At 37.3% G+C, this 18,651-nt stretch overlaps 1 protein-coding gene across 2 annotated transcripts in view; it reads left to right on the top strand.

Moving 5' to 3' along the window:
* PDS5A (PDS5 cohesin associated factor A) overlaps window positions 1–18,651 on the top strand; it is a 156,322-nt gene that overhangs the window by 48,861 nt on the left and 88,810 nt on the right. For both annotated transcript variants that reach the window (XM_064366510.1, XM_064366508.1), the window contains exons 4-10: window positions 283–369; window positions 923–1,020; window positions 4,092–4,218; window positions 6,415–6,495; window positions 10,090–10,230; window positions 13,244–13,359; window positions 17,139–17,233. In XM_064366510.1, coding sequence (XP_064222580.1) covers window positions 283–369; window positions 923–1,020; window positions 4,092–4,218; window positions 6,415–6,495; window positions 10,090–10,230; window positions 13,244–13,359; window positions 17,139–17,233 — 745 coding nt within the window. The remainder of the gene's footprint in view (window positions 1–282; window positions 370–922; window positions 1,021–4,091; window positions 4,219–6,414; window positions 6,496–10,089; window positions 10,231–13,243; window positions 13,360–17,138; window positions 17,234–18,651) is intronic.

The following is an 18,651-nucleotide window of genomic DNA, read 5'->3' as shown; positions in this document are numbered from 1 at the left end:
AAGAAAAGATAATGAGATATAGAGCATGTGGTCCTCCTGAATACAAAAGTCTAAAGATTTGTAGAAGTAACTGTCTTTATTTTTGCTTCTAGAGAGTATAATTTTATTTGATTGGATCTTTTGAATCATTTTGAATAATGGACTAGGCCAGTCCCAAGACACTCATCAAAGGAGAATTTTCTTTATTGTAGTTTGTACACAGATAATATATTTACATACTGTTAGTGTGTTTTGAAAGAAAAGTATTTGTGTCTAAATTAATATATTTTATTTTTTTAACAGGACATATTTTTGTTTATTACCAGACAATTAAAAGGTTTGGAGGATACAAAGAGTCCACAGTTTAACAGATACTTTTATTTATTAGAGGTAAAATAACTTATTTAATAATTTATTTAATAACTATTACATTATTTCACATGATAGCAAATTCTTCATGTTAACTTTGTAATGTAAAATGAGTCTTTGTGTTTTATTCAAAGCCTATAATAAAATGTCTTTTACATTTCATAAGGAAAATATCATTTTTATTCCTATTCTGAAGAGATAAAGTATATTCTCATGGAAAAACTAGATTATTTGAAACTATACCTTTTGTTTGTATCTCTTTGTTTTTCCTATTTTCTAATCTAAAAACAGATTTTCACTGTTCTTTAAATTTTGCATGTAAATATATCTACCAACCCAAAAATATTGAGTATTTTCAGTTTGAGAAAATTGATGCCATCCGGTATATATCTTTTTCAAGGTCAGAGTATGTGATTAATTTAACACTTAAAATTTGATATGTTGAGTCTTTATAGACTTTATAATATGTTTCTAATTCTAAAAATTAATTTATACTGAACTTTTTATTATGTAACTATTCTGTATCTATCTATCTATCTATATATACTTCAATAATTATTTTTGTTTATTTAAGAATTTAGCTTGGGTTAAATCATATAACATCTGCTTTGAATTGGAAGATTGCAATGAAATTTTTATTCAGCTTTTTAGAACTCTCTTCTCAGTGATCAAGTAAGTTTTTTTTTAAGCATTTCTGTTTCTTTTTTTTATTTATATATTCAGATGTTGTATACTGTATGTACACTAAGATACTTCAGAGTTACAAGGAATCGTTTTCGTTAGAAGACTTAACATGAAGGGAAAAGTAAAAATCCTGTTTTCCGAATGCTGCCTTTGTCCTTATACTACCATTTTTAAATTATGGCATCAATTTATTGGTTGATTCTTCAGTGCCCCAGTCTGTCCTGGAGGCCATGAACAGTAGTAGAGAAGTATAAAGTGGTGCTCTTGTTTTGAAGAAACTTACTATCTAATAGAGGCAGCCACATATGTTTGTAAAGCAAATCATCTGAAACCTTTTATTAATATAATGAAACATTAAATTATGAGGTAGAGATTATGCATATTGTATGTACCATTAGTGCTGGGAGACATAATAGCTCAGTTTTTAAGCTCAGTAACTTTGACTACTTCTTATTCTAGACTTAGGAAAAAAACCTTAAGCATTCCCTAAGTCGGCCTTCTCTTTATAGAAATAAGGAGACTAGTCCAGAGCCAGGAAGTATAGTGGCTTGCCCAAGGACCAGTTGCTGGGCAGGAGGATCAAACTCTGATTTTAGCCCAAGTTTTTTGTTTTGTTGTTTTGTTGTTGTTGTTGTTGTTGTTATTGTTTTGGTGTGTGGGATTTTTGGTTTTGTTTTGTTTTTGAGACAGCATCTTGCTCTGTCACCCATGCTGGAGTGCAGTGGTGCCATCTTGGTTCACGGCAGCTTCTGCCTCCCAGGTTCAAGCGATTGTCCTGCCTTACCCTCCTAAATAGCTGGAACTACAGGTGTGTGCCACCATGCCTGGCTAAATTTTGTATTTTCAGTAGAGATGGCGTTTTGCCATGTTGACCAGACTGGTCTCAGACTTATGACCTCAAATGATCCACCTGCCTCAGCCTCCCAAAATGCTGGGATTACAGGTGTGAGCTACCATGCCCAGCCTGGTTTGTTTTTTTTTTGTGTAGTAAATCAAGCACTGCTATGAGATGTGTTCTAGAGAATTACATTATATATAAACATATCTCACAAAAATTTTCTAGTAGCCACATTAATAGAAAAGTAAAAACAAACAAGTGAAATTCATTTTGATAATATATTTTATTTATTCCACCGTATCAAAAAGTATTTTCATTTTAACATGTAACACTCTTCATACTTCACGTATTTACCAGCCACATGTGGCTAATGGCATGCATATTGAACAGCACATTTCCAGAGCTTTCTGCAGATTTTTATGAATGCTATATCATATTTTCCTTTTCCTTAGATGAATTGGTAGGATTAGACATTAACCTGAAACAAACAGGAAAGGATCACTCCAGCTTGGCATAAGGATAGAAGCTTGTAGAAAGACTGCATGAGAAAAAGCTTCCAGAGGCATTTGACTAGCAGTAAGCCATTAAGTAAATGATAGAACATATAAACCTTACCTTTGTGTTTGTTAGCTTTTGCTGCATAACAAAATAACCTGAAACTTGATAGTTTAAGACAGCCACCATTTTATTTAGCTGGTGATTCTGCTTGGCAGTTGATTTTATTTGGAGCAGATTTGCACCTGTGTTTGTAGTCAGTTGGCAGGATACCTGGCTTTTGGCTGAGGTGGACTGAAGTGATAGAACTGAGTCGCATGTCTTATCCATTCAGAGGCCAGCCCAGGCCCCTTCATATGCTGACTAGGTTCAAAAGTAGCAAGAAAAGGCAGGCCTCACTGGAAGCACTTGAAACTGATTTTTGGCCTTACATTTTATACTTCATTGATTTTTCATTTGTCCATTTGAAATTCTTTGAGGTAGTAGGATGACGTTTTCAGAAAAACCTTCTAGTTCTGGAAAGCATTTTAGATGAAACTTTTGATTTTCAGTTTTGGTGAATTCAACCTTCTAGTGGCAAGGATAAAGCAAGAATTGGTTATGTTGGCTTATACATTTGGTGGTGTTTAAACAGGTTTCTATCTTAGTCTGAGGAATTTATTAAGACCTAAGGTGTGGGAGCTGAAAAAAATGTCTTCTTTTATTATCATATACTTTTTTTGTTGTTTCCTTAAAATTTTATCACCTTTAAAAATCTGGGGCATGTAAGCAGAAGTGTCCTTTCTTTAAAGTGGACTTTTTTGTTTGTGTGTTTTTTGAGACAGGGTCTTGGTCTGTCACTCAGGCTGAAGTACAGTGGCACGATCATGGCTCACTGATGTCTTGACCTCCTGGGCTCAAGTGATCCTCCCATATCAGCCTTCTGAGGAGCTGGGGCTATAGGGACACACCACCACATCTGGCTATTTTTAATTTTTTTTTAGGGACAGGGTTGTGCCATGTTGCCCAGGCCAAACTTGACATTTTTATTAGGTAGAATTTAATTTACTCTTGGAATCCTAGTTGTATAGAGACTTAATTTATTTTAAAGGTCTTTTTAAATTTTTTATTTATTTATTTTTTTGAGGTGGAGTCTTGCTCTGTCTCCCAGGCTGGAATGTAGTGGCACAAACTCCACTCACTACAACCTCTGCCTCCTGGGTTCAAACAGTTCTTCCACAGCCTCCTCTGCCGCTGGGATTACAGGCACCTGCCACCACACCCCACTAATTTTTGTATTTTTGTAGAGATGGAGTTTGACCATGTTGGTTGGCCAGGCTGGTCTCGAACTCCTGACCACAGGTGATCCACCCACCTCAGCCTCCCAAAGTGCTGGGATTACAGGCATTAGCCACTGTGCCTGGCCTTTTTTTTTTTTTTTTTGCTGTTTTAAAAAAACGTGAATTGAAGAAAATGTAGTTTATTAGAAGTTAGGTTGGTTATGTTTATATAAAATACAACCATACCTTACAACTGTTGTAATTAATAGTCAACAAAAGGAGAAAGTAAATAGAGCAGCCAAAATTCCTCTGCCGTTATTGGTACTGTCCCTCAAGTGAAAACCCTTTAAATATGAAGTTGTTGTTTTAAACTAGGAAGTTTAATTTTCTGTTTGGAAGCTTGAATTCTCTTCTTCTTTTCCTCTTCCTCCTACTACTTCTTTCTTTCTTTTTTTTTTTTTTTATAGCAATAGCCACAATAAGAAGGTACAAATGCACATGCTAGATTTGATGAGTTCTATCATCATGGAAGGTGATGGAGTTACTCAAGAATTATTGGACTCCATTCTTATTAACCTCATTCCTGCACATAAGGTCTGTAAAGTATGAATATATTAAAGGTTAATATTTAACACTCATGCTACACATAAGAATGAACAATTGTTTTATGGCCATTTGCTATCCCATGTAAATGTTCTCATGATCATCCTCCACCTCAAATAAAATAGATTAACATACATTAGTCTTGTGGCTATTATTTTTTACAAAACATATTGATTAACATATGTAAGATTTTTATTCATTTAGGTGTTGTTTTCTGGAAACTGAAAATATTTTGTATTCACAACACATGGTCTGAGAATTATAAGGGGTTAGGGATGTTGTCTTTTTGGTTAATTTTGTTTGGAAAAGAAATGTATTTCCTCCTTTTTAACATAAATGTGAAACGTAGGAATTTGGATTTCTTTTCAGAATCTGTATCGTGCCTTTTTCTTAGGTAGTCTCAGAAAAAGATTTGGGCAGAAGCAGAAGCTATATAATTAATGTTAAGAAGGAAAGGATGGGATGATTCAGAGGTGTATCATTCCTCTCCATTTCCTTTATCTATTTCTCTCCGCCAGGTCCTCCTAAGAAACTGAAGGACTTGGCTGCCCTTAAGCTCTACCACTGGGCTCTACTCAAGCCTACCCCAGTGTTGATATTTGCCCTTCTGTTCTTTTTCTCTAATGATTCAGTAACCTGTTATCAGACATTAGAGGAAAAATCCATCTAATTATACTCATTCACAGAAAGATATAATTAATTTGAAATTCTTCTCTTGACTCTAAGTATTATTTGCATTTTATGCAAATGAATTTGTAGTTTATAAAAATTCTGAGTCTATGGCAAAGGAGAGCATACAGCATATTTGGTTTTTATATACTAGGCAAGTAGGTCCATGGTATTTTTTTTTTTTGAGACAGGGTCTTGCTCTGTCACCTAGGCTAGAGTGCAGTGGCACAATCTTGGTTCATTGCAACCTTTGTTCCTGGGCTGAAACGATCCTCCCACCCCAGCCTTCCAAGTACCTAGCAATACAGGTATGTGCCACCATACCTGGCTAATTTTTTTTTTTAAGTTATTTTTAGAAACAGGGTTTTGCTATGTTGCCTGGGCTGTTTTCAAACTCCTGGGCTCAAGTGATCTGCCTGCCTCAGCCTCCTAGAGTGCTGAGGTTACAGGAATGAGTGACCACAGCTGACTTGAGAGCATTTTTATTGGTGGTAGGAAATGACTTCTTTTAAGAAATAGAAATGTTAACTTAATTTTAAGCAAATCTTATCCTTTGCCAATGAAATAAAAGTATAGAGCAGGGGTCAAGAAGCTGTCGCTTGTTGATCAAATTTGGACCATTGCTTATTTATGTAAGTAAGATTTTATTGGAACACAGCCATGTTCATTCGTTTTCATTTTGTTTATATCTGCTTTCATGCTACAACAGCAGTGTTGTGTAGCGTAGCAGTGATTTGTATGACCCATAAAACCTAAAATATTTACGATGTTACCCTTCATAGAAAAAGTTTGCTGAACCCTTGCCTAGAGTTTAGGGTTTCCTAGCCCCTTTCTGGAAGAGGTGTGAGATGATGGTAAATTAATCTGTTTTATCTAAAACTTCAAGATATATAGCGATGTTAATAGGCATTATTCAAAACAAGAATTCCCTTTTCAGGCATTTTTTAAAAATTAAATATATATTTTCTACAGTTTTTCTCAGATCCTTTTTTTGAGTACGTTGGGGCTCTTTAAGAGGGAGCATAGTATTCAGCATTCCAAAAATATAATTGACCAAGACCCCCCTTTTTTGGAACACTTACCAGGTCTACTCTTCTTCAGAGCACGCATTGATTAAACAATGAAATAATTGAGCATGTTGTGTTAGATTGGGGAGTGTATGTGTTTAAGATACGTGGTGTAGTTGTTGGTTTACATTGGTTAACAGACAAAACCAAAAAGCATTAGGTCTGTTTTGAGTTTACTAAAACTTAATATGGGGTTGTGCTTTTGCTAACTAATCCCTTTTAGTTTTTGATTAATAAATGAATTCAGTTTGCAACTTCTGCAATTAAGACCACTTGACTAGAGGATATTTGGCAAAACCTTGAAGAGAATTCAGTTTTTATTTTCGTTTCATATTTTAGTGAAGGAAAATTCTTTTTTTATTATAGATTTGAAGACTACAGTGTTCTAATGTTACTATCTCATAAATTAACAAATTCATTTGTAACTTTTCATGTTTTTATTATTTTTCAGAACTTAAATAAACAGTCCTTTGACCTTGCAAAAGTGCTGTTGAAAAGAACAGTCCAGACTATTGAGGCATGCATTGCCAATGTATGTATTTCTGTGTATTTTTTAATTCTTAATCCATTGTACTAATTTATTAGAACCTCTTACTTACAAGTTTATTTAGCTTAAAGACTTTTTGTCCAAATGTGACCGAGGTTAGAGAAATGCAGCATAAGCTTCATGATGTTGTTTTTAAAGGGCACAAGATGGTGGATGTTATTTTAAGAATACTTGTCTACAACTCCCATCCCCTGATCTGCGTTTGTATTTATGTTTATTTCATTGTCTCCCCAATATGCTGATCTCTTTATTTTTGTTTTTTGAGGTGAAGTTTCGCTCTTGTTGCCCAGGCTGGATTGCAATGGCACTATCTCAGCCCACCGCAACCTCTGCCTCCTGGGTTCAAGTGTTTCTCCTACGTCAGCCTCCTGAGTTACTGGGATTATAGGCATGGACCACCATGCCTGGCTAATTTTGTATTTAGAGACAGGCTTTCACTGTGTTGGTCAGGCTGATCTTGAACACCTGGCCTCTCTACATCTCTATCTTTGGGTCTCTGTGTCTCTTTTATATATTTTCCTCTTTGTCTTTTCTGGGTCATTCTTCTAAAGTCTTACTGTTTATTCCTCTTTAATAGTTGCTATATAGTAATAGTTTTAAAAAAGCTTTATTGAGGAATTTGTTCGGGGTATTTTTGTTGTCTTTACTAAAAAAAAAATCAGTGATTTGGAATAAAATATTTGTAATTTGACTGCCTTATAGCAGTTAATTCCATTGTACATTTGCTCATATTTATACCTATTTTTACACATACTTTATGTAAAATTTTTGTCTTATTTGTATTTACATATTTTGACATTCTTTTTAAATATATAAGAATGACTGTAAATGTTTCTTGATATATATTTTCTTATTGTCATGCATTTAGGTCTTTTCAATGTTTTTTTTCTTTCCTAATCATCTTTGTGAATCTAACATTTATGTATTGTTGAATTATTTTCCGTGGATAAAAATCCAAATAAGGTTTTGTTTTGTTTTGTTATGTTTTGTTTTTTCTGAGACGGAGTCTTGACCTTATGCCCAGGCTGAAGTACAGTGGTGCAATTTTAGCTCACTGCAGCCCCTGCCTCTTAGGCTCAAGCAGTTCTCCTGCCTCAGCCTCCTGAGTGGCTGGACTACAGTTGTGTGCCACCACGCCCTGCTAATTTTTGCATTTTTAGTAGAGACGGAGTTTCACCATGTTGGCTAGGCTGGTCTCAAACTCCTGACCTTAGGTGATCCGCCTGCCTTGGCCTCCCAAAGTGCTGGGATTACAGGCGTGAGCCATCACACCTGGCCAAGAATGAATATTTTCTAACTCTTAATATATGCTGCTTTTCAGATTATGATACTAGCAGAAATACATGCTTGTATCAGTTGCATACAATTACCCTTTAGCTTTTTTTTTTTTTGAGACAAAGTCTCACTCTGTCACCCAGGTGGGAGTACGGTGGCATGATCTCAACCTCCACTCACTGTGACCTTAGCCTCCCGGGTTCAAGAAATTCTCTGCCTCAGCCTCCCGAGTAGCTGGGATTATAGGCACCCACCACCACGCCTGGCTAATTTTTGCATTATTTTTGGAGACGGAGTTTTGCTGTTGTTATCCAGGCTGGAGTGCAATGGCACAATCTCGGCTCACCGCAACCTCCACCTCCTGGGTTCAGGCAATTCTCCTGCCTCAGCCTCCTGAGTAGCTGGGATTACAGGCACGCGCCACCATGCCCAGATAATTTTTTGTATTTTTAGTAGAGACGGGGTTTCACCACATTGACCAGGATGGTCTCGATCTCTTGACCTCGTGATCCACCCGCCTTGGCCTCCCAAAGTGCTGGGATTACAGGCGTGAGCCACCGCGCCCGGCCCCAATTTTTGTGTTTTTAGTAGAGATGGGGTTTCACTATCTTGGCCAGCCTGGTCTTGAACCTGGATCTCCCACTCTCCTAAGCCTCCCAAAGTGCTGGGATTATAGACATGAGCCACCATCCCTAGCCCCTTTAACATATTTGAAATTTAATTCTTCTGCATGTATGGGGGTATTGGTGTGTAGTGCTGGTATCTTTTAATTTGTGCTCTTCGCCTTGTGTACTCTTTATTTCTCTAGCATTTAAAAAAAAAATCAGCCGTTGTGTCACCACCTTTTTCTTCTTAAACATATTTGACTTTCTCTGAGTATTAAAAGAACCAACCCAACAACAACAAAAACCTTCTTCACCTTTAAATACTTTTTATTACTAAACTCATAGGAAAATTATACTGATTTTTGTTTTTTTGAGACAGGGTCTTGTTCTGTCACCCTGGCTGGAGGAGTGCAGTGGCATGATCATAACTCACTGCAACCTCGACTTCCTGGGGTTGAATGATCTTCCTGCTGTGGCCTCCTGAGTAGCTGGGGCTGCAGGCATGTACTACCACGCCCAGATGATTTTTTTTAATTTTTTTTTTTTTATAGAGACGAGGGTCCAATTCCTGGACTCAAGATCGTCATGCCTCAGCCTCCCAAAGTGTTGGGATTACAGGCATATGCCACTGTGCCTTTGATTTTTTAAAAATCAAAGATTGGCTGGGTATAGTGGCTCACCCAGCCACTTTGCCTGTAATCTCAGCAATTTGGGAGGCTGAGGTGGGAGCATCACCTGAGGTTGGGAGCTCAATACCAGCCTGACCAACATGGAGAAACCTGTCTCTGCTAAAAATACACAATTAGCTGGGTGTGGTAGCACATGCCTGTAATCCCAGCTACTCGGGAGGCTGAGGCAGGAGGATCACTTGAAACCGGGAGGCGGAGGTTGCAGTGAGCTGAGATAGTGCCATTGCACTCTAGCCTGGGCGACAAGAGCAAAACTCCGTCTCAAAAAAAAAAAAAAATAGATTGAGGCTGGGCACAGTGGCTCAGATGCTGAGGTTGGCCAATCACCTGATGTCAGGAGTTCGAGACCAGCCTAGCCAACATAGTAAAACCTTGTCTCTACTAAAAATACAAAAATTAGCTGGGTGTGGTGGCAGGTTTCTGTAATCTCAGCTGCTAGAGAGGCTGAGGCAAGAGAATAGCTTGAACCCGGGAGGCAGAGGAGGTTGCAGTGAGCCAAGACTGTGCCACACTGCACTGCGGCCTGGTCAATGAGTCAGACTCTATTTCAAAAAAAGAAAAATAAATAAAAGATTTAGACTTTGTAATTTTTCTCTGCTACATGGAAATTTCTCTATGAAATCCTTTGTAATGAACTACACAAACTAATTGTTTTAATGAAAACAAAGATTCCTGGAAATGTCCGAATTTGAAATATAGCCAACAAACCATTCTTTTTTTTTTTTTTTTTTTTGCTTTTCTCCTTGTAACATTTATGATTTGATATTATTAGGAAATTATTTCTTCTGCTGTTCAGATGACTATCCTATTATATATTAGTAATTTACACACCTATTTGTATGACCTTCAATTTTTTTTTTAAAAAAAACGGGCATATGCCACTGTGCCTGTGTGAATTACTAAAATTCACGTTTATAAAAAATATATCCGTGTTTGAAAACTGCACATTTATATATCCATGTTTTAAAATGAACTGGATACTTTATTTTTGTTTTTAATATCTCCTATAGTTTTTCAATCAAGTCCTGGTGCTGGGAAGATCATCAGTAAGTGATTTATCAGAACATGTATTTGATCTGATTCAGGAACTTTTTGCTATAGATCCTCATTTATTATTATCTGTCATGCCACAGCTTGAATTCAAACTAAAGGTAAGATTGACCAATTTTTTTTTTTTTAATTTTCTTTATTTCTAGAGCAGGTACAATGTAAAATTGACCAATTTTCAAGCCCTTTAAACTTTCCAGAAAAAAATATATTGTGTAATTTTTAACTGTAGAAGAAAGAAGTGTGACTTGAGTTTATCTTTCTATATTTAGTTAAGGTTTGTATTTTGAATCACTTGAATAAAACAGTATCTTTTACCTGGGTGATAGAATTTAATTGCAAAATTATAATCTAATTGTTAAATATCTCCTGGTAATCACAGTGGCACAAGCAATTGATAGGAAAAATGGCATTGTCTTCGAAATTTATAGTACACATTGGTTTTCTTGTTTCATTTTTTTTTTTTTTTTAAGATGGGATCTCGCTCTGTTGCCAGGCTGGAATGCAGTGGCACAATCTTGGCTCACTGCAACCTCCGCCTCATGGGTTCAAGGAATTCTCCTTCCTCAACCTCCTCAGTAGCTGGGACTACAGGCGCATGCCACCACTCCCAGCTAATTTTTGTATTTTTAATAGAGTCTGGGTTCACCATGTTGGCTGGGATGGTCTCGATCTCTTGACCTGGTGATCCGCCCACCTCCACCTCCCAAAGTGCTGAGATTACAGGCGTGAGCCACCGCACCTGGCCTACACATTGGTATTGAATGGTATTCATTATTAGTTAGATATGTTTTAGAACATCAAAAGATTTTAAATGGAATCCTCATATGGTATTGATTATAACTTTAGGACCTTTTCCTGATACAGATTAACAACAGAAATTTTACTGTCCTAAAAATAGTGTATCTATTTTTCATAGACAACTGAGCAAGGAATTCATAATTCTCACCCCTCTGCTATTTGTAAAAGTTTACTACTGCCTTGAACTCTTGGGCTCAAATGATCCTGCCATCTGTGTCTCTCTCTCTCTCTCTCTCTCTCTCTCTCTCTCTCTCTCTCTCTCTCTCTCTCTCTCTTTTTTTTGGGTTGAGAGGGATTCTCACTATGTTGCCCAGGCTGATCTCAAATTCCTGGCCTCATGCAATTCTCTTGCCTTGGCCTCACAAATTACTGGGATTATAGGCATGAGCCACTGAGCCTAGTCAAGGAATATATTTTGACTTTCATAAATAGCAGAAAGGAGAGTTTTCAGTTAGTTTTATTTCTGTAGTTTATAGATGTGAAATATCACCTCATTTGATGTAATCACTGATCTAGTAAAATAGTTACTTGGAATTAGAATAAAATTTCCGTGTATTCTGTTGTTTCATATTTAGGGGATAGATTACTTTTTCTTTAAGAAATAAGTCATGTTGGCTAACAAATTGAACTTATTAGAAGATTGTGCTACTCTGCATTATTGTCACTTTGCTTGAGAAAAATTTTGTCAAAGAAAATCAGGCTGGGCCAAGTGCAGTGGCTCATACCAGTAATTGCAGCATTTTGGGAGGCATAGATAAGCAGATCTCTTGAGCCCAGTAGTTTGAGACCAGCTTGGGCAATATGATGACATCCGTTCAGTACAAAAATCGCAGAAATTAGCTGAGTATAGTGGCACACGCCTGTAGTCCCAGCTACTGGGGAGGCTGAGGTGGGAGGATGGCTTGAGCCTGGAAGTTGGAGGTTATAGTGAACCAAGATTGCACCACTGTACTCTAACCTGGGTGATCGAGCCAGACCTTGTCTCACACACACAAAAAAGGAGAGAAAATCAGGCCAGATGTGATACCTCATGTCCATATAACCCCAGCATTTTGGGAGGCTGACGTGAAAGACTTGCTTGAGGCCAGGAGTTCAAGACCAACCTGGTGAGAATCTATTTCTACAGAAAAATTAAAAATTAGCCAGGTGTGGTAATGCACACCTGTGTGCCCAGTTACTCAGGAGGCTATGGTGGGAGGATCACTTGAGCCCAGGAGTTCAAGGTTGCAGTGAGCCATGATCATGCCACTGCACTCCAGCCTGGGGAACAGAGCAAGACTCTGCCTCTTTAACAAAGACAATCATTTTTGTCATTTATAATTAAAATAGTTAATACTTGATGTAATTTTCATTTTTATATTAGTTAAGTGTACCTGTTTTCCCCACAAAACCCCTGATGTTGATAGTTAAAACATTCATAAAGAAAATATTTTATCCCATGGCCTTTATTTGTCTATTTTTACTTCTCTTTCCCAAAAGGATTTGTTTATTGGATATCTGGTATTGCTTTTGCCACACATTGTATTTGAACACCTAAAAGAAATTAGCAGTTGCTTTTAGATTCTGTGTTTATTTTCCTAGTGAATATAATTTTTGAAAAGAAGTTTTTCATACCATATGGTTTCAGAATAACTTATTTTATATAAAACATAGCATCACTACTGAAACTGGAACAGAATTTTTATCGCATATACTATTTCAGGATAAGAAAATAAGAGAATCTTACTAGAAAACAATGAAGTTTTACTCTTTTGTAGTGTTTAATTCAGCTGACCTTCAGATTGTATTATAATTCTTGCGCTGCTCTTAAAATGAATTTTTATGAATCATGAAATTCTGTAGTGTTCTCCAGTCAGTAGGGGATCCTTCATTAAAATGTTGTGTATCAAAACCTTACGTTGAAACTTAAATTGCAGATTTCCTATAAAGTAAGCTTATTAGGGTGGTAATTGTAGCTTTGTCCTTCATAGAAGTTTTTATAGGGTTCTTAATGTTAGAAGTGAATGATATATTTGTACAGTGTCTATATCCAATGATATATTTGTACAATGTCTATAACCAATGTGTAGAATGCAATTAATCAGTGAAGTAGGCATAAATTAGCAGTTGGCAGGGTGTGAAACAAGAGCAAAAACCCAGATGATCTAACATGAAATCAAATCAATTTCTGCATAGTAAATGAGAACACATAATATTTTAAACTTTTCACAGTTATAAGCAGAAATATGAAACTGTATCTTCTTAAGAATGTTTCAAGATACTTTCTGTAATCTGATGACTAAAGCTCAGGCTTCACTTTCTGTTTTCTCTTCTTAGAGCAATGATGGGGAAGAGCGATTAGCTGTTGTTCGACTTCTAGCTAAATTGTTTGGTTCCAAAGATTCTGATTTGGCGACACAGAATCGTCCTCTTTGGCAATGTTTTCTTGGACGGTAAGAGAACATGGATTTCTGAAGTTTATATTTCGTCAGTAGGGTGCAGTCCACTTGATTAAAACTATACATATCAAAACTTTCATTGATATATTTTTGGTTTTATTGTTGCCATCCTTATGGAATAAATTTTAGGAAAAATTTTGTATGAAGACAGCTTAATATTTTATCTGCATAACACTTCGTGTTAAAATAATGTCATGGCCAGGCGCAGTGGCTCACGCCTATAATCCCAGCCCTTTGGGAGGCTGAAGCAGGCGGATCACTTGAGGTCGGGAGTTCAGGAAACCAGCCTGGCCATCATGGTGTCTCTACTAAAAATACAAAAATTAACCAGGTGTGGTGACGAGCGCCTATAACTGCAGCTACTCCGGAGGCTGAGGCAGGAGAATCCTTGAGCCCTAGAGGCAGAGGTTGCAGTGAGTCGAGATCAAGCCACTGCACTCCAGCCTATGTGACAGAGTGAGACTCTGTCTCAAAAAAAAGAAAATGATTAGAATAAATAGCATTGCTGGATGTTCTAAGTCTTTCTTTTTTTTTTACAGAGTCTTGCTCTGTCTCCAGGCGCCAGGCTGGAGTGCAGTGGCACAATCTCGGCTCACTGCAATCTCTGCTTCCTGGGTGCAAGCAATTCTCCTGCCTCAGCCTCCCGAGTAGCTGGGACCACAGGCGCGTGCCACCACGCCCAGCTAATTTTTATATTTTTTAATAGAGACGAGGTTTCACCATGTTGGCCAGGATGGTCTCGAATCTCTTGACCTCATGATCCGCCCGCCTTGGCCTCCCAAAGTGCTGGGATTACAGGCGTGAGCCACCAGGCCCAGCCGATATTCTAAGTCTTAAGATTTTTAAATCATGAAACTGAATACATACTGATCGAATTTTAAGAACCTGTGCCATTTGTCAGCTTACCAACTTTTCCATTTACTCCTGCTTGTCTTTTGGGTCTGTAACTTACCTGCACACATTGTATGATGTATTTTAACTAGTTTGGTATAATTTTATGTTTTTAAATGGAAAATGTTGCCCTTAGATAGTTTTTTTGTTGTGTTTTTTGTTGTTGTTGTTGTTGTTGAGCCAGAGTATCGCTCTGTAACCCAGGCTATAGTGCAGTGGCTCAATCTCAGCTCACTGCAACCTCTGCCTCCTGGGTTCAAGCAATTCTCCTGCCTCAGCCTCCCAAGTAGCTGGGACTGCAGGCACCTACCACCACCGCTGGACTAATTTTTGTATTTTTAGTAGAGATGGGGTTTCGCCATGTTGGCCAGGCTGATCTCCAACTCCTGACCTCAGGTGATCCACCCACCTTGGCCTCCCAAAGTGCTGGGATAACAAGTGTGAGCCACCATGCCTGGCCAACTCAGGTAGTTTTTAATGTTTCTTCTCAAGAGCTTAGAGTAACTGAATTCTATTTGGCTTGATAGTAGTGTTGACAAATTTATGAAATGTATTAAATTCCTCCTTGCATTCCATTTACCTGTTTTGCTTCAAAAGCTGATTGTAAGGTAGATATTTACTATTAATATTCTGGAGATATTTCAGATTCCCCATTGTTTAGTTCAACTGATTTAGAAGTTGGTGCCAGAATTTTTCTTGACGTAAATTCACCATAATAGTTCTCTTACTAATCCTAGGTTCTGAGAAATCTCTGACAATGTTATAATGCTATCTTAGCAGTTACTTGCCCAGAACACGCCATTTTGAAAGTCTTAGTAGAATAAATGCTGAATATTTGAATAACTAAATGTGACTCCATGAGAATTTTGAATGGTGGGAATGGTGAGAATTTTGAATGGTGGGAATCATTTTGCTTAAATGATTTACAATAAATATTTGATATTCATCGTGGGATAGGGAGTTCCCAGGATGGACATCAAATATTGCTTATAAAAATGAAATCACCCATAAGAGGTTTCTGATAGTTGTTATTTTACATTCACCGCTAACTTGTAGTAATGTCTCTGATTCTGCAGCATTATTTTCTGTAATTATAGCTTTGTTTTGATATTTTGTAATTACTTGATCATTGATAATGTATAATTTTTCTCTACCAGCTAGAGAATTATAAATCCTAAATTCAAGATTTTATTAATGCATGAAAATTATATCTGGGTAATAAAGTAGGAGCTCATAGATATTAAGACATTTATTTAAAAACTTTTGTTTACTTGGTTACTTTATGAGATTATTTCAAAAATAAAAATATTTCCAGCTATTTCAGATCACATTATTCGTCAGTCTATTTTAAATTTGAGAGTTCCTTACCTTATCCTTAACATGTGCAGCTTTGAGTTTATGTATTGTGTTTCATGTTAATTGAATTCTTATAGTATACTAGACCTTTAAAGAGCATTGTAAGCTGGGTGCAGTGGCTCACGTCTATAGTCTTAGCACTTTGGGATGCCGAGGTGGGCAGATTGCTTGAGGCCAGGAGTTCGAGACTCGCCTGACCAACGTGGTGAAACCCTATCTCTACTAAAAATACAAAAATTAGCAGGGCATGTTGGTGTGTACCTATAATCCCAGCTTCATGGGAGGCTGAGGCTTGAGCTTGAACCTGGGAGACGGAGGTTGCAGTGAGCAGAGATCACATCATTACACTCCAGCCTGGGTGACAGAGCAAGGCTCTGCCTCAAAAAAACAAAAAAAAAAGCAAGCATTATAATACTAGTTGGTGCTGGCCAAAAGAAACTTATGTGGTAAGGCAGTGTAACACATTTTTTGTTTTTTGGGTTTTTTTGAGATGAAGTCTCGCTCTGTCGCCCAGGCTGGAGTGCAGTGGCGTTCTCTCTCCTCATTGTAACCTCTGCCTCCTGGGTTCAAGTAATTCTCCTGCCTCAGGCTCCCAAGTATTTGGGATTACAGGTACCTGCCACCATGCCCAGCTAGTAACACACATTTTCTGCACTCATCTTTGAACTTCTGGATCTGCTTTTTATATATGGTTTGCTTTTTACCTCAAGTTCCCCAGTGTTTGTCTCATGTAAATCTTTTGTCTTGTTTTGTTTTGAGATAGGGTCTGTTACCCAGGTTGGAGTGCAGTGGCACAATTATGGCTCATTGCAGCCTTGACCTCCTGGGCTCATGCAGTCGTTCCACCTCAACCTCCTGAGTAGCTGAGACTTTAGGGGAATGCCTCCACACCCAGCTAATTTTTGTGTTTTTTGTAGAGACAGGGCTTTGCTATATTTTCAAGACTGATCTTGAACTCCTGAGCACAAGCAATCCACTCATCTCTGCTTCTTGAGTAGTAGCTGGGACTACAGGGGCATGCCACCATGCTGCCTAATTTTTGTATTTTTTGTAGAGGCAAGGTTTTACCATGTTTCCAAGACTGGTCTTGAACTCCTGGGTGCAAGCAGTCCACCTGTCTCCGCCTCCCAAAGTGCTGTGATTACAGGTGTCAGCCACCAGGCCTGGAATCTCCTATAAACTTATTCTTCAAGCAGATTTTGTGTGTTTTGAGTATTTTTTATTTTGTAGCATAATATTAAGCTCTCAGATTTTAACTCCATAAAGCATGTAGTTTGGGTTGAGGTATGTGTTTGTTTATACTGTTTGTTTATTTTAGCATAGTAAAGAAACTCTGTTTGTTAAAATATATTAATGAAATTGTCTTTTCACCTTATAGTGTACTTTACATTCTTTCTTCAGAATACCTTGACTCAACAAATTTCTAATCAGTAACTTGCTGTTTGTAAGCATTTTCATGTTAGATATACCTCCTTTGAGAATTATTTTGCCTTACAATTAATATTTAGCAATCTTTTTCTATGTAGATTTAATGACATTCATGTTCCTGTGAGATTAGAAAGTGTGAAATTTGCCAGTCATTGTTTAATGAATCACCCAGATTTAGCAAAGGATCTTACAGGTAAGCTAGCTGGTTTATTACAAATATTAGTATAATCACACAACTGTATTGTAGATGTTGCTTGTGACCTAACTTCACTTTCCAAATAGGTTTTTACTCTGGTATGGTCTCAGGTTTTCATTTGTTGTGCACTAAGAAATGATTTCATGTTCATGTAATAAAATTACATTTAAAATCTTTGTATTTATTTATTTTAAGAGACAGGCTCTCATTCTTGGGCTCAAGTGATCTCTCACTTTGGCCTCCTGAGTATTACAGGCAGGTGCCACAATGAATGCCTAGCTTAAAATCTTCATATTTTAATCCTTGTAATTTTTTGAGAAACATAATTTAAGGAAGTAACGTATTTCCCAAGACATTGGATTTGGGTAGAAATCATTATGTCTATATAATTAAATACAGTAGCATTTAATAATAAGTGAGAATGTGATTATCTTCTGCACTAGACTAGAATTTTTCGTTGTTTCGAACCTAGAGCATTTAAATCTACCTATTTGGTAGCCGCACATAAGTGATTTCTATCAATTGGCTGTTATTTACCAGAAAGAACAGGGGAAATAACATTGTCTTTGTTTAGATTTACTTTGTATTATAAATTACTTAAGAATTTTTAAAGAGCCCCTAAAATATTCCAGATTTTATATTGTATAATTTGCAGGTATATGCCTATCACCTAAATTGCCGTAAACATTTTCACTGTTTTTCTTTTAAGCCTTTTAATTTGTAACTGAAATTCAAACTGACATAGATACTGCATTGTCAGTTGACTTTTCTAGGATAACTGATGAAAATACATTATTAAATGTAACTATGGGCATGGTGGCTCACGACAGTAATCCCTGAACATTGGGAAGCCAAAGTGGGGTGGATCACTTGAGGCCAGGAATTCAAGACCAGCCTGGCCAACATGGTGAAACCCCGTCTCCACTAAAAATATAAAAATTAACCAGGCATGGTGGCAGATGCCTGTAATCTCGACTACTCTGGAGGCTGAGGCATGAGAATTACTTGAAACCCTGGGTGGCGGAGGTTGTAGTGCACCGAGGTCACTCTGATGCACTCCAGCCTGGGTGACGGAGTGAAACTCTGTTTCAAAAAAGAAAAAAGATGTAACTATGAAGTTTTTATTTTATTATTTCTTTTTTAGTGAGAAAGTGCGGAGAAATTTTTATTTTATTTTATTTGTTTTTTGATACAGGGTCTCACTCTGTTACCGAGACTAGAGTGTAGTGGTGTGATAATCGGCTTACTGCAGCCTTGACTTCTGGGCTCAAGTGATCCTCCTTAGCACCCCAAGTAGCTGGCACGGCAGGGGCGGGCCACCACACCTCTGGCTAATGAGTTTTGTTTCTTAATTTTGATAGAGATGGGATTTCGCCATGTTGAATAAGCTGGTCTGAACTCTTGAGCTTGTGTGA

The sequence above is a fragment of the Aotus nancymaae genome, unplaced genomic scaffold (assembly GCF_030222135.1).
Source record: "Aotus nancymaae isolate 86718 unplaced genomic scaffold, 86718_ANA_hifiasm-v0.15.2.pri h1tg000006l, whole genome shotgun sequence".
Lineage (NCBI taxonomy): Eukaryota > Metazoa > Chordata > Mammalia > Primates > Aotidae > Aotus > Aotus nancymaae.
Note: the sequence above shows the minus strand (reverse complement) of the source record. Positions and strands in the feature narration are given on the sequence as shown.